General features: G+C 42.6%; 1 protein-coding gene across 20 annotated transcripts in view; it reads right to left on the bottom strand.

Moving 5' to 3' along the window:
• Positions 1 to 16241, bottom strand: part of ERC2 (ELKS/RAB6-interacting/CAST family member 2) — an 869527-nt gene that overhangs the window by 453581 nt on the left and 399705 nt on the right. For all 20 annotated transcript variants that reach the window (XR_014781666.1, XR_014781667.1, XR_014781668.1 and 17 more), the window contains one exon: positions 6409 to 6546. Coding sequence is in view for 14 of the 20 variants with exons in the window: in XM_084794830.1 (XP_084650956.1) it covers positions 6409 to 6546 (138 nt within the window). In the remaining 6 variants the exon portion in view is untranslated. The remainder of the gene's footprint in view (positions 1 to 6408; positions 6547 to 16241) is intronic.

Consider the following 16241-nt stretch of genomic DNA (forward strand, 5'->3'; position numbering starts at 1 on the left):
GACAAGATGCTTCAAGCTCCTGTTACCTTGAAGTCCCAGCCATGTAAGACTCAGCAATTCTTTCTCCTTGATGGATTTTTGTAAGAGTACTTTATCATAGTGGCAGGAAAAGAAACTAAGAGAGAAATCTGTGTCAGAAGTGGGGTCGTTGATATGATAAATCTGACTGTGCAGCCCTTGGGCCACTGAACTGTTTTGTGGCTAGAACACAGAAGAATTTAGAACTGTAAGGCACAAAAGCAGGTAAATGTTAGAAGTAGCCTCAATGCGTCATCCTGGTGTATTCTGAGTGATGAAGAATACTGAGAGAAATGTGCACCGTGAATGCTCTGTTGATGAAGGTTCAGAGGACAAGGACGTATAAGGAACCGGGAATGGGGTCATTTGTGTGATATTTTTTACCATGAATGTGGCCCTCTGTCCTAAGAACCTGAGTAAAGTTGAATTTCAAGACCATGAACTAGTCTATTTGACACTGGAAATTTGAAGACAGGAGAGCATTCGGGCTGAGCATGGCTACATTTTATGTCACTTATCCAAATCTATAGTGGAAAACAGCAAAAAAAAAAAAAAAAAAAAAAAAAAAAGATGCACAGAAGGATGTGAAAACTGTATAGTTTGTGGAGGAAGAAAAGAACTTGAACATGTTAAATTTTGCAGCCAAGGTACTAGTTGAAAGAGAGAGGGCAACGATTAAAGAGAAATATGCAGTTCTACACTAGACCAATGGGACACATGCATTGAGGGCAAGGTACCACCCATCGAAGGCTTTGGCTTGTGAAACTGCAAGCTTATTTGAAGGGAAGCATCCACATTGAAACAGAGCTATTAAGAGAGTTCCTAGTTCCTGAAAAGCAGATGCCCAGAGGTGTGCGGCTTCTCCAGGGTCAGGTCACAGAAACTAACACAACTCTGTTCCAAACCATATAGCCATCCTGAGCTAGCAGAAGAACTTGGTACCACCATGGTTTCATGTAAGCTTACAGTTCCGTGTTACAGACTATTATTTCCAGAAAGTAAAGACATCAAAGCATTACATAGCCATTATCAAGCACAGAGAGAAACGCATGCACATTTACTAGCTTGCTCTTTTCACTCTTACAGAGTTCAAGGCCAGCCTCTGAAATGGTGCTGCCCACACTCAGGCTGGGTCTTCCCACCCCCCAATTAAGCCAGTTTAGGAAAAAAAGATTATCTCCCTCACAGGTATGCCCGCAGGCCAACCTGAGCTTGGTAATATCTAAGGGAGACTCTTTTCTTAGATGACTCTAGACTGTGAAGTTGGCTATTGAACTAATAATTGCATTCGGCTATGTGTTATTGCTTTGAAGGCATGAAGGAATTATGGGGCCATGCAGAGCATCTGAGGTCAGGCAATATGTGGTAGGGCCAGAGTCTCTGTAAAGATGCCCTGAGAGGACACTGCATGAAGCTCTGAAAGTACAAACGAGGATGTCTAGAATATTGAGGGAATTAGAGATGCCAAGATCCATGGGATGGATTCCAAGGAGAGTTGCAGGCATGGACTGGAAATTGCCCAGAAGACCATCTGTATGCTGATGGCAGCAGAGCTAAGGGGGTGAGGCTATGCAAGCTTACTGTAACTCAAATGATTACATTATGTGCCCAAGATGCCAGGCATAGAGTAGCAGAATTTGGTGCTTTCCCTGTTGGATTTTGGAGTGGTTTGTTGTTCTTTTGTTTTGTTTTGTTTAAGTGTGACTGTTTCTTGTGCCTGCCTGTTTTTTTTCCATTTGGAATAGCAATGATGTTTACTCTGTGCCATTATTCCTGAAAGTACTAAACTTGTTCATTATTTTAACAGAGGCTGTGGGCATACAGTTGGGAGCTTTTTATCTGATTATAGTAATTGGTATGGGAAAACCTATTTTATTGATGGCTGTAAATAATCTCTGGGCAGTACATCCTGGATTATGTAGAGAGCTAATTGTATGTACATACTTGGTGCCCTTTTCTCATGACAGGGAACATAACATGACAAGCTGCTCCTAGCTTCCCCTGCCTTACTTCCCTGTCATGAACGAATGTACCTTGAACTGAGAGGTAGAATATTTTTTTCTTCCTTAAATTGCTTTTGTCAAGCGGGCGTGGTGGCTCACACCTTTAATCCCAGCATGCGAGAGGCAGAGGCAGGCAGATCTCTGAGTTCAAGGACAACCTAGTCTACAAAGCGAGTCCAGGACAGCCAAGGCTCCACAGAGAAACTCTGTCTCAAAAAACAAAACAAAACAAAAACAAATTGCTTTTTGTCAAAGTGCCTTACCATAGCAAAAGGAAAAGAAACTGAGTGGGAAGTAAGTGGTTTCCTAATGCATTAGAATCTCCAGACATGATTAAAAATCACATTTCACTGGGGCTCACAGTAGAGGGACAGAGAAAACAGCCTTTATAAAAGATCTCGGGTGACAAGACCACGTGGATACAATGAAACGCTTCTGATCTACAGGAGAAATAGTTAAATATTCTGGGGCTTGTCTTTCCCAGCTCCTCTTCAATGAGCTTTCCTGTGCTTCTGAAATACACTAGCATTCTATTTTGGAATTCTTTAGAAAATCTAATGCAAATAAATTCTTCTGTGTTAGTTTTCAGCTGTCACCACAGTGCCCCCAAATCAGCAGTGAATAGTGTGGAAGAGAACAAGCTCAGAAGCCAAAGCTTATCCACACCATGGTTTTATTGGACTTCAGCATCTTCATTTATAAAATCATGTTGAATTTCTGAGCCATGTCACGGAGTTCCCAGCTTTCTACAGTCACCAACAGTCCTCCCTGTCGTCCACTAAACCGTCTGACTCTTTTTTGAGTCCCACCTCATCCTGCTAGCTCTCAAGTCACCGTCCAAGGTCCACTTCAGATGCTCCAAACCCAGGGTTACAACTCTGCAGTCTGGATAAGGCCCTGTCTACGTGGTTTCGAAAGAGACCAAAACTGGAGGTCAGGTAATTCAGAGGCTCATCTGGGGAGTTCAGTACTGGGTGGACCCAGGGAGAAAATACTGGAAACAGTTACTGACTACGAAGCAATGGTGGGAGGGAGGAAAGGCCAGGCTCGCGCTAACCTTAACTCTCTTCCTCTCATGCCCCTCAGACCTCAAAAAAAAAGAATTTAACAAAGGGGATGTCTTAGAATTAGGATCTTTAAACTCAAATAATTGAAATAAGGCCTAGAAAAAAAGATAAAATCCTGTCAAGAGGCCATGATGTGAAAGGTGTGTGTGTGTGTGTGTATATACATATATATACATACATATATATATATATATATATATATATATATATATATATGTTTAAGTCTATGAAACTTAAGGAAGAAATCAAGAGGAAGGGACTGACATATCCCTCAAATGTGCAACAGGAACACATAATTTAAATACTTTTTTAATCATTCCACCTTCATGAAAAAAACTGCTATAGATAACTCTGAAAATAAATTTTCCAAGCTAAAAAAAATCTGTCTCTGAAATATTGTACTAAGTAGTCTTATAAGTGCTCAAATAAAATTTTATCAGCTCTTACCATTTCATCTCAAACTTATAAATTCATAACTTGTATATGACCTTGAAGACTACTTAACCCAGAATTGTAGCCCTTTTCTTTACCTCCCATGTAGTTACCGTATGCCAGGAAGACTGAAGAAGTGGGGTAAAGCATACCTAGACCCAACTCAAGATTTTATGTCCACAGCTTTGATGTTTCTAGCACCATAATTTCCACGGTCCCTCCTGCTGATTCCGAAGTAGCAGAACAAATCATAATGAGGATTACAGTGGCCTGGGAAATGGATGGACTACATAATCTAATTCTTTCATTCAACAGAGAAGACTTGAGCACTGAAAGGGAAAATTACTGGTTGGGGTTACCCAGTTAGAATAGATGTAAGGCTGGCCCCCAGGCCTTGCTACAGTTTATACCCATACATCATGATGCTGTTGTTTATATCCATACATCATGATGCTGTTATTATTGTATGATATTCTCCAAAGAAAACTCCATATCATATTAAGCACTGTGGGCATGGTATATAAAGTGCTGCAGAACTGAAAATGGAACAGAGGTGAAGAGAAAGTACTATATATGACTTCACTTTCACATTTCAATATTTTAAATTTTCTTCATTTCTAGCTGAATTTGAAAATGATGTCAATAGCTCTTACTCCCTTACTCCCTTTCTCTTTTTTACTTTTCTCTTTCTTCTTCTTCTTCTTCTTCTTCTTCTTCTTCTTCTTCTTCTTCTTCTTCTTTTCTCTCTCTCTCTCTCTCTCTCTCTCTCTCTCTCTCTCTCTCTCTCTCTCTCTCTCTCTCTTTCTGGGATACCCCTGCTCCCCCATTTCCTTCTCTCCCCATGCTCATTTAATAAACCTCATTTAGTATAATATTATATAATATCTGTTGCCTGGCATCTTATTTCTTATTTTTAATTATTAAATTGGTGCCTGTGACTCAGATACGAAACCCAGAAAATGATGTCAATAATGGGCCTAAAACCTGTACTGACACATTGTAAGGTTAATCTCCAAATAAGCTCTTCTTTAGAATTCCCTGTGAGAGCTGGGATTTCACCCATCCTTGCCTCTCCTCGCCCCAACAGCTCCTAGGGTATGTGGTAGTGGGAACTTTTCATGGTGCGTACATGGAGATAAAAAAGAGCGATGGCAGCCTTAGGGGGTCACTGCTTGCCTTCCATCTTGGTTGGGGCCTGTGAGTACTTGGGGACTCTTCTGTCTCCTGCCCATCTTGCCTCACCTTGGGATTAAAGACATGTGCTACTGAGTCCAGCTTTAGGTGTGCTTTGAGGATGCGAGCTTGGGTCCTCGTCCTTGAAGAGTATACACTTTTCTCATTATGCTACCTCACCGGCCCCTGATCTCACAGTCGCTACATAACTTGCGCTGCACCCCTGCAGGCCCTGGCCCTTCCAGTGAAGAGTAAGCATATAGTTGGGAAGTTCACCTGCAGACATACCTACAAGAGCTACACAGCAGATGGGTGGATGAATTCAACCAGACGGAAGGAAGGAGAGATCATTTTGATAGTGGTCGAAGATCAGAATGGTCTGTTTGTCTAACGGACCTCGTTCTTTCATTCGTTAATGCTTTTCTTCATGGTAATCCCTTCAGCATCAGTCAGAATGAATGCTTCACAATGAAAGCTTAGAATGACGTCCCTGAGACACTTTCTTATCAGGCCCTGAGAGATGTTACTGACTTCTTCCCAAGCGCCTTACCTTTGTTCTCCTCTCTGCCTGCAACTTACGCCTTTGCAGAAGGACTCACGGCTCACCCCTACATCCTTCAAGTCTTTCCTTAAACATCACTTTCCTGTCCTACCTAAAACCTGTCTCTAAGCCATAAAGCCCCAGGGGTCATGTACCCCTCTCTGATTTCTTTCCATCGGCAGAAAATAACAGCCCTCTGAAAACCCACATACGCCACTAATTCATCATTTTCTGTTTCCCCTTCTCCCTCCTGAGAATGAGACCTCTGTGAGAGTCACTGGAGGGTGGGGACTTCAGCCAGTATCCAGGATCTACTGGGCAGCCCAGAAGGTGTTATGCTAAGCCCCGGGGATGGCCAACGAAAGCACACAGGGCATGTTGTCTCGGTTTGGAGTCCAGAGTAAAATGGCAGTTAATCCCATTAAGATGGAGGCATGAGGAGCTATAATTACAATAAGAATGTGTGGGAGTTTGTTGTGTAGAATGGGGACACACCAACAGTGTCTCTACAGAAAATGACTCATAAAATAATAACGACAACTATAATCCCTTTCAAGTGGTCTACACATATTCTCTCCTAAACATGGCATAATCCAATAGGTGGGGATTTTATTATCCCAGTTTCACAGCTGAGGAAACTGAGGACCTCAGAGGCCAAGAAGCTTACCCCAAAGAGTGAGTACTGGACCTAGAATTTGAACTCACACAACCTATGTGCCACGTTCACATTCTTGACTCAAAGAATTAAATGTGCACATAGAAAATCACATCCCAGCCAAAAAGACTAAATGCAAAGCAATGAAGGCAGAGAGAACAGGACATATTTGAAATCTAATGGGTCAGCAGAGCTAGAGCACAGCGATGCAAGGAAGAGACAGCCATTGAGGAAGGGGGCTGGCCAGAAAGGGGCCTTATCAGGGAGGAAGGATGACCCGATGGGGTGGGCTAAAGTTTTTATCATCCAAAATTTAATGAAAAGCTAGTTGATGTTTTTTGCTGACAGCCAAGGGTATCAGTTTCTATGGCTGCAGTGTTCCCAGTGTCTAGCTAACATGGCAGTCTGAGGAAAAGTTGGGACTAGAGGGAGCGAAGGAACGAGAAATGCAGGTGTATCTGCATGTATTTGCATCGATTCCTCCCTGTGCTGTTTCTCTAAAATTTGAAATAAACTCACCTTTTCCGACAAGGCCTCCTCCAGTGTAGCCAGTGCAGTGTCTGTGTTGCTGGAATCTGTCTGCAAGGACTTCACTCTGTCTTTCAGGTTGGTCAGTTGTTTGTCCTTATCCCTCAGTTGTTCTTGCAAGTTTTCAATCTAGAAATAAAGATTAACATATTCAGTACACATTTTATATGTAATCAAAGCCAAGGTTCTCGAAGCAATTTCTTTTTTATGTTGCTTTTTAAGGACCTGATATTATGGGCATCATCAGTAGGCTGAGATTACACTTGACTTAGAATCTAGGAAAATTTGAGAGCTTAATTCACTTAATATAATTTTCTAGTTATAATCAGAATATTCTCGCCATACAAAAACAAAGCCCTCTAGACATTTAAAAACTATTATTTCTCTATGTTTCTACCCATTTAACCACACTTTTAAGGTTTAAGGTCTACAGATCTTGCCACAGTGAAACAGGAAAAATGTTCCCACGGGATTAATTCGCTCACTGAGCAGACGCCGAGTGGGTGCCCACTCTTTACTAGGCAGCCTGTCAGCCTATGGCATAGCCCACACAGCCATCCACTCACTCCTTTATTCAGCAAGAACCTCTGTGAGAGAGCAAATGTTGTCAAGTGGCTGTTTCAAAGTGACCACATGAAAAGCCAAGCAGGTTATCAGCAGCAGACTGTTAATAGGAAGAACTTGTGATATAAAACATATGCAACAAGGACTAAACACTCCATTTGGCAACTAAGTCAGATGCTGGCAGCCAACCAGCCACTTTTATCCAGTATCTGCATCCTGAAATAAACATAGAAAACAGCCGATTATAAGGTCTGCCTGGCAGCAGCAGCAAGGACCTTCTCCTAGGCATTACGTGCATTATCATTCATGTTTTTATTCCCTGCTCTCAGACCATATATTTCTTATCTAAGGTTTTTTTTTAATCCCACTAAGCAAACAATTTATCCATATTAAGGGTTTTTAAGTGACAAGGGAAAAAAAGCAGTACAACTCTAAGATAAGTCCATTCAAAACATTTGCGTTCTGCACCCAGCTCTCTCGGGGACCCGTTCCAAATGCATGCTTCGCACTGTTGCTACTCAAGCAACTTCTGCGATTATTTGGCACCTTTCACACGAATCTGGAGTGGTCATGCAAATAATGCTGGCAGCGGTCACGAAAATGGAGAGAACACAGTGATGGTGACAAGGGAGGTACCACTACAGCGTCATCCAAGCAGCTCCAGAGAAGCCAAGGGTGGTGACTCGTGCTGTATCCTGAGAGTTAGGAGGCTAGAGCAGGAAGGTCTGTCAGATGATGAGGATAGCCCGGGCCATACAGTGACTTCCAGACCAGCCTGTGCTACAGAGCTAGCGCTGCTGCTCTAAAGAGAAAGACAATGAGGTATCTACACCTGAGCTGACAGAACCTGACTGGGCTCAATGGATGGTTCCAATGTTTCAAGGCATCTGAGCTAACAAAGCTAATGGTGGCACTTTGGCCAGGGTTGACGGACAGATTTAGAATAGGGAAACCACTTTAAGAAACGCTGTATAAACATCTCAAGAATGAGTCTTGGACTGCAGAGATGGTTTGGCAGCGAAAAATGATTGCTGCCTAAGTGTGAGGACCTGAAGTCAGAGTCCCAGAAGTCATCGAAGGCGAGATGTGGTACGGGCCTGCAATCCCAAATGCACCTGCAGCAAGATGGAGGCAGAGACAAGAGAATTCTCCCAGAAGCTTGTGGGCCAGACAGCCTGGTGTACACAGTGGCCAACAACAGAGACCCAGGCTCAAGCAAGGTGGAGGGCAAGGATAGATAGTTGAGGCTGTCCTTTGATCTCCACATGCATGCCACTGCATGCTTACACATACAGATACAACACATACAAACATACACACACACACAAACACACTTCTTATAAAAAAAAAAGAGACTTAAGAGGCTACAAAACACATAACAGTGTGAAGAATAGAGTCTATGTATGACTTTTGTTTAAAAAAAAAACTATAAATTGATACATGCACCGGTAAGTAAAAATCATGAAAAATGAAGCAGTCTGAGAGGCAGGTGGAGGAACAGAACTTCTAGTTTCAATTATTGGAAGTTTTGATTATCTCCTGCGTACAATTTCAAACCAAGAAGGGCTTTTTCCCTTTTTTCTTTTTAAAAAAACAATACCCTCGGTGGTTCTGGGGGCAGAGGGCAGAGGGCAGAGGGCAGAGGGCAGAGGGCAGAGGGCAGGGTACAACAGGTAAGGTACTGGCTACTCTTGCAGAGGATCTCAGGTCAGCTCCCAGAACCCAGGTCAAAACCACCTGAAACTTTAGCTCCAGAGGATCAGATGCCCTCTTCTGGCCTCTGTGGGCACCTGCAAGCACGTGGCATACATTCACAGGGGCAGACACACAAACGCATGGACATAAACAATGATAAACGGGAATCCTTAAAACCTGGCTAGTGAGACTTTATATATACACCAGAGACAGTGAGATTGCTCAGTAGGTGAAGGTACATGCCATCAAATCTGACAATCCGAGTTCAATTCCCAGGGCCCACATGGTGGAAAAAGGGAAACAATTCCTGCAAGCTGTCCACTTACCTACACACATGTGCTATGGCACATCCAGTAACACAAAAAAATGTATTAAAGTGATATAAAATACTAAATACACAAGTAAATAATGAACAAACGCTACAAATGACTAGCAAAAATAAATTGTCCCTGTGCTAGGCTTTGGGTGCAGTCTGTCTCCCAAGAGGTCCCTCTGGAAGCTGGGTCCTCAGTGCTCTGAAGCCAAGGTGTGTTGACACTGTGGAGGCTCTTCTCTCATTGGATGGAATTCATTTCATCAGACTCAATTAGTTCTCCCAAGAGTGGTTTGCTATCAAGGAGCAAGCCTGTTCCCTCTTCCAGTAACCTGTCACTATGTGACATGCAGGGTCACACTATAATGCTGCCTGCCATGCTGTGCTGCAGCCATTAGGCTGCCACCAGAAGCTGATGCTGGTACAGTGCTGTTCCGCATCCAGAACTGAAAACTAAAACCATTTTCTCTGTTATTCAGAAGGAGTCATTGTTGGTATTTTGCAGAGTAACAAAAAATAGGCAAGTCCCATCAAGTTGTATACAATGAAATTGCTGTGAAAGTATTTGAAACCCTGATTGCACCCAATTGAAAACTAAATGAAAACATTAGAATATGGAGAAGAAAAAAGTATAATATAAAACAATGCAACATTAACGGTAAAAATGAAGCTATTGTGTAGGTATATATAGCATAGTCTATACATATGTATGTATTTAGTATATGTATGCCACTAAGAATTTTATTTGGCAGTAAAGTGAATTTGAGTTTCTCCCATTTTTTTTTTCTGTATCTTTCAGCTTCTTTTTCTTGAAGACAATACACAAAATAAAAATACTTTCAAGCCAACTATAAAGCATCAAAATGATTTTAAAATGAGCTTTGAAGTAACCTTTACTTCTTAAAAGGGTTTATTACATGAGGAAATATTACTTTTAGCTCCTAAAAATTCTTTATGAAAATTAAGTTTTATTTTTTTAATCTATGAGAAAATTATTATACATCTTTCTCTTGTTCTCAAACTGTTATGACACTTGCAGTAAAATGTTTGGAATCTTTTTCTCAAAAGTGTGAGGCTCCACAAAGTCCAAATAACAGGAATTGGACATTAAGCAAACTGAAAACCAGGGTTAGGACTGGGAATTGCAGAGACAGTTTTTAAGAAATCTTGTATTTTACAAAGAGACAACCCACCTTGGAACATAGAGAACTCCCTGGTCACTGTGATTCTTGGAGTGGGAGACAGGCCTATGCACCCCAAGGATGAGAGGCAGGTCTGTGCTGCACCAAGGGCTAATAGATCTGTGCATGACAGGCCTGAGCAATACCACAGTCGCCATTGAAGAAAGATGTTTCTGGTCAGGGCCATCCAGAGCAGTCACCAAACTGTGTGTGTCTGAAACAAGAGCTACACTTTGAGAGCAGATCCCTGGAGAGCAAGCAAGGCATAGCAGCTCTCAGACCCTGGGGATCACATGGCAACCCTACTGCTAATGGGCTTAAGCTAACTTCTGAAACTCCACCCTCCAAGGCTGTCCATCAGTCTTAGCCAGGCAGGCGAGATTCAGATATGTAGGAGCATGCCTTCACTCCTGAGGTTCCCTTGTTGGCTCCCTCCCTCCTCAAAGTCATGCATGAAGCTCTTCAAGAGATGCTCAAAGAGCCAGAGCTACGGCGGGGTGCATGTCCAGCGGGAGTGAGATCCTTGCCGTCTCTGTTTGCCTCTTGTACTTGGAAAGCTTTTCCCACTCCAACTCTGTACCTGCTTAACTCTAGACTCAAACCTTTAGATGCCAACACACACCCTTTATCCTTCGGAAAGCCTTCTCTGCCCCCATAGCTGGGTTAACTTTCTTCCTCTGAACTTCTCACACTCTATTAGGGCTGCCTTGTTGAAGGCTGGATTGGCAGCTGAGAGGCAGAACTGGCTCTTCACGTGACTAGCTCTACCACTCTGTTGTAAGCTCAGTTAAGACCAAAGTTCTCAGTTTAACATCTCTGGCCATTAATTTGCTGAATAAAGTAAGGAAGAAAAAAGTAGTGTGGCTACTAAAGAGATTGTCCTACATAAAGAGAACAGAGCAGGAAACGGCTGGTTCCTTTGGCTCTGGGATTCTAGAAAGAAGATATAAAAAGTGCCTGGTAAGGTCTTTGTAGAGACTCATACTATAGCGTGTTTATATTTGTAAATCTTACCCAAAGGTGCATTTTGGGTTCACTTTATGAGACTCTGAAACTCAACTACTAAAAAGTCTCTCTTTTTTTTTTTTTTTTTGTTCCTTAAGACATATTTCTGGAATTCTTGTTATCCACTCCTTAGGTATTAGTTATGGTTATTGGCTGAAGCTAGAGACAAACAGTCAAATTTGAGGGAAAAAATAATTAGGGAATTCAAAAGCCTGCTGGAAATGTGAAGATTACATGAAAAGGCCAGAATTCTGTGCCTAAAGTTCTGACACAAGTGGCCTAGCACAGATGCTACTGCTGAGCAGCCAACAGCAGATACCTGGGCTTCGGTGAAAAGTGCTGGGTTCCATCACTACCATGGTCGTGCTGACCCATGACCATGTGGAAAGTGGAAAGATGCCATCAAATTCCCACCTTTCCAACAACTTGGACAGGTGCATTTAGTGAAACAAAAAAGCAGAGACAAAGTTAAGCCAACAGCCCAATGGCAAGAGAGGCTGATGATGCAAACACTGGGTGTTCTCTCCTTCTGGAGTGACATGCCCTTCACAAAGTCAGTAGCAAAGCTGGAGTCTGGTGGCCACACAACTGACTCATGTCTACAAAACCTACGGAAAGCTACATAGCTCCAGACCCAGCAAGCAGACATCTCTAGAAAAACACTGGCTTTGTTCTCAATTCTCTTCTCCTCTTTCTGTCTCCTACGGTCTTTCAGGATAGTCTCCATACTGGCTTTATAAACACTTAGCAACCATTACTTTTCTCCATTTCTATAATTTCGTGACTGTGAAAACATAAACATAAACATACTCTTAAAGTATGTATGTAATTTCAGACTGGTTTCTGGCAATGAGCATAACTGTCCAGGGATCTATCCCAATTGCTCAGCTGTTCAATAATTCATTAGTACTTATTTCTGAGTGGTGCTCCACCCTATCACTGTGCCAGCAGTGCTCCACTCTATCACTGAGCCAGCAGTGCTCCACTCTATCACTGAGCCAGCTTCTTTAACCTCTTTAAGGGCATTCGGGTTGTTTCCAGTTTGAGCCTTTGCAAGTATTTTGCTAAGACATTCACACACAGGTTTGTGCTTTTTATCTTTGAACAGAAGTTTTTACTACTCTGGTATAAATGCCACCAGGATGATTTCTGGGTCATATGGAAGTTGTTTTTATTATGTAAAACACTACTGAAGTACTCTCTAGAGCAGGGGTGCTCAGCCTTCCTAATGCTGTGATCCTTTAATACAGTTCCTTGTGTTGTGGCGACCTCTCCCCACCCCCAAAAAGTATTCCATTGCTACTTCATAACTGTGATTTTGCTAGTGTTATGGATTGTAATGTAAATATCGGATATGCAGAATATATGGTATGCAACCCCCAAAGGGGTCCCAACACACACACACACACACACACACACACACACACACACACACACACACACTGAAAAGCTAAACCATGCTCACAGACTCTTAAGAAGTCTAGTTAGGTGTAGTGATGCATGCACATGAGCCTAGCACTCAGGAGGCAAAGACTAGAGATGAGGATTAAGGTCAGCTTCAGCCACAAATTAGGTCTAGGACAGCCTGGGACACACAGAAAAACCTTCTCGCAAAATAAAATAACCACGACAAAGAGTGTCTGTACTCCCCAAATAGCCTCGAGATTAAATTCCATCTCTAATAAGATTCCAGTGACATTTTTCATAGAATTAGAAAAAAAAACCTGAGATACACATGAAACCACTAAGCACTGTGAGTAGAAAAAAAGATGATGAACCAAAGGCAAAGTTAAAGGCTTAAAACTACCTGATCTCTAAATATAGGACAAAGCTGTCATAATCACCACAGGACAAAAGAAAACAACGTAGACCAATGCCCCAAGTCTCAAAACTAAATTCATACATTTATAGACAATTTATTTATGTAAAATTTCCAAGTATACACAATGAAGAATAAAATCTTTCTGATAATGGTATCAAGGACACTGGGTACTCAAAACTGGGCCCCAGCTCACACCACATACAAAGACTCTCCCCAAGTCGGGCACAGGCTGAAATGGAACCTAGGGCTAACACAACTAGAAGGAAGCACAGGCAAAGCCTCTGGGCCTCTGAGCCTGGGCAACTTCTTTGGCTTGTTTGTTTTCCTTTTTCACAAAACACCTTTAGTATCAATAGAAAAACATAAAAATAGACATGAGAGTACATCAAGCCAAAGAGCCTTTGTGCAGATGACACCATGGAGAAATGTAAAGGATGCCAGATCCTTCATCCCAACAACTAACTATAACTTAGGAAACTCATTAGGAGAACGGCAGTTTACAGTATGTGTACAGTGGCTATCACTTAGATTGCCAGTGGCTCCCCAAAGGCCCATCTGTTTAAAAGGCATTGTCTCCAGAGCATAGCAGGACTAGAAGAAGCTGACAGTGTTTGAGGGGAGAGCCTCGAAGGAGGTTTTAAGTCACTGGAGTGTGCCTTTTGATGTAGTTACGGTTACTATTGCTGTGATAAAACACCACAGTCAAAAGCAAGTTGGGGAGGAAAGGGTTTATTCAGCCTACACTTCCATACTATTGAGGGAAATCAGGACAGGAACTCAAATAAGACAGGAACTTGGAGGCAGGAGCTGATGCAGAAGCCACGGAGAGATGCTGCTTACTGGCTTGTTCCCCATGCCCTGTTCAGCCACCTTTCGCATAGAACCCAGGGCCACCAGCTCAGGGATAGCATCAGTTATACTGGGCTGGGCTCTCTTCCATCAATGACTAATTAAGAAAATGCCTTACAGCCAAAATTTCTGCAAGCATTCAATTGAGGTTCCTTCCTTACAGATAAGTCCAGCTTGTGTCAAATTGACATAAAACTAGCCAGCACACCCTCTAAGGGAATTCTGGGACCTGATGTTCCCTATCCTTTTACTATGAAGGAATAGCTTTCCTAAGTTACACGCTTCTACCAGAAAATGCACCATGAGCCCAAGGAATTATGGATGGTCTGTCATAGACTAAATCCTCTCACAATTCCAAAAGTAAGTAAACATGTTCTCTGTATAAGTTGATTTATCTCAAGTATTCATCACAAGAAAGCATTATCTTTGTGGGGTCTGGGTTACCTCACTCAGGATGCATATTTTCTAGTTCTATCCATTTGCCTGCAAATTTCATAATTTCCTTGTTTTCAATAGCTGAGTAATATTTCACAGTGTACATATACCACAGTTTCTTTATCCATTCCTAGGTTGTGGGGTTTCAGGTTGTTTTCAGTTTCTGGCTTTTACAAATAAAGCTGCTATGAACATAGTTGAACAAATGTCTTTGTTGTATGGTGGTGCATCTTTTGGGTATATGCCCAGGAGTGGTATAGCTGGGTCTTGAGGCAGAACTATTCCAAATTTTCTGAGAAAGCACCAGAATGATTTCCAAAGGTGGTTGTACAAGTTTACACTCCCACCGGCAATGGAGGAGTGTTCCCATTTCTCCACATTCTTGACAGCATGTGCTGTCACTTGAGTTTTTGAGCTCAGCCATTCTGACAGGTATAAGAGACACATATGGTAGGTACCCACTTAAAAGAGGATATAGCATAAGATAACCATACTACAATTCATAGACCCAAAGAATCTAAATAACAAGGGGGCATGCTTGTATCTTACTCAGAAGGAGAAACAGAAGAGACAACAGAAGTGGATGAAAAAAGGGAACAGGGTCGGAGAGGGAGGCAGAGGAAAAGGAGGGTGGAGTTCAAATGTGGGGAGAGCAGGGACAAGAGGACAGAGGGCTTGCAAAGAGAAGAGAAACCATGGGTGGAGGCATCTCAGAGGCAAGCTGGCTCCTGGGAGGATGTGGGGGTGACTCTAGCTGAGACTCCTAGTAGCAGGGGTCATGGAGACTGAAGAAGACACCCTCTAGCCAGACAGGACTTCTAGCAGAGAGAGGGGAACACCAACCCATTCACAAAAACTTCAACCCAAAATTTACCCTGCCTGCAAGATGTGCAGGGATAAAGATAGAGATTGAGGGATTGTCCAACCAATGCCAGGCCCAAGCTGAGACCCACCCCATGGGACAAAGCCAACCATTGACACTATTAATGATACTCTGCTATGCTTGCAGATAGGAGCCAAGCGTAGATGTCCCTTGAGAGGCTCCACCTAGCAGTGGATCAAAACAGACGCTGAGATTCACAGCCAAACACTGGACAGAGCATGGGGGCCTTGTGGAAGAGTAGGGGGAAGGATAAAAAGACCCTGAAGGGACAGAAGCTCTACAAAAAGACCAACAGAGTCAACTAACCTGGGCCCAGGGGGCTTGTGAAGACTAAAGCACTAACCAAGAACCCTGCAATAGACTGGACCTAGGCCCCCTACACATACATCCTCGATGGGCACCTTGGTATTCATGTGGGTCCACTAGTAAGGGAAGCAGGTGCTATCTCTGACATGGACTCTGTTGCTTGCTTTTCCATCACTTCCTCTAAAAGGGCTGCTTTCCCCAGTGCAAGAGGATGTGCTCAGACCTGATGTGATTTAATGTGCTGGGGTGGGTTGGTGGGGGCTTCCCTTTTCTGAGGAGTAGGAAAGGGGGAAGAAGGGGAAAAGGGAGGGAGGGTGAGACTGGGAGGAGAGGAGGGAGGAGCTACAATCATCTGATTGTAAAGTGAATCACTGTAAAGTGAATAATTTTTTTAAAACGTTATGTATACTGCTATCTTTTCATTTTGAAATTCTAGTCCTTTTTCTGCTAGCATTTCCTCTTTCATGGAAAACTTCCTTCATCCAGTCTCTAAGAGTTGACACACAGGCTCAACTGACAAGTAACTCATTATCGTCCCTTACCCAGAATGCTTTACTTCCTCCTTGGTTCCTGAAGGATATTTCAAAGAATTTGTAGTTGACATTTTTGGATCTTCACTTTAAATGTACAAGGCTAATTTCTCTGGCCTATGGTTTCACATGAAGAAACCACTGGTGGTCTCCTGACACACAGAGCCATGTAGCTGTGGCTGCTGGAAGTTTTCACTGTAGTTTTCAGAGGTGTAATTACAAAGCTTTGGTGTGCACTTCC

The sequence above is a fragment of the Acomys minous genome, assembly GCF_964271855.1.
Source record: "Acomys minous genome assembly, chromosome: 9".
In the NCBI taxonomy this organism is placed as follows: domain Eukaryota; kingdom Metazoa; phylum Chordata; class Mammalia; order Rodentia; family Muridae; genus Acomys; species Acomys minous.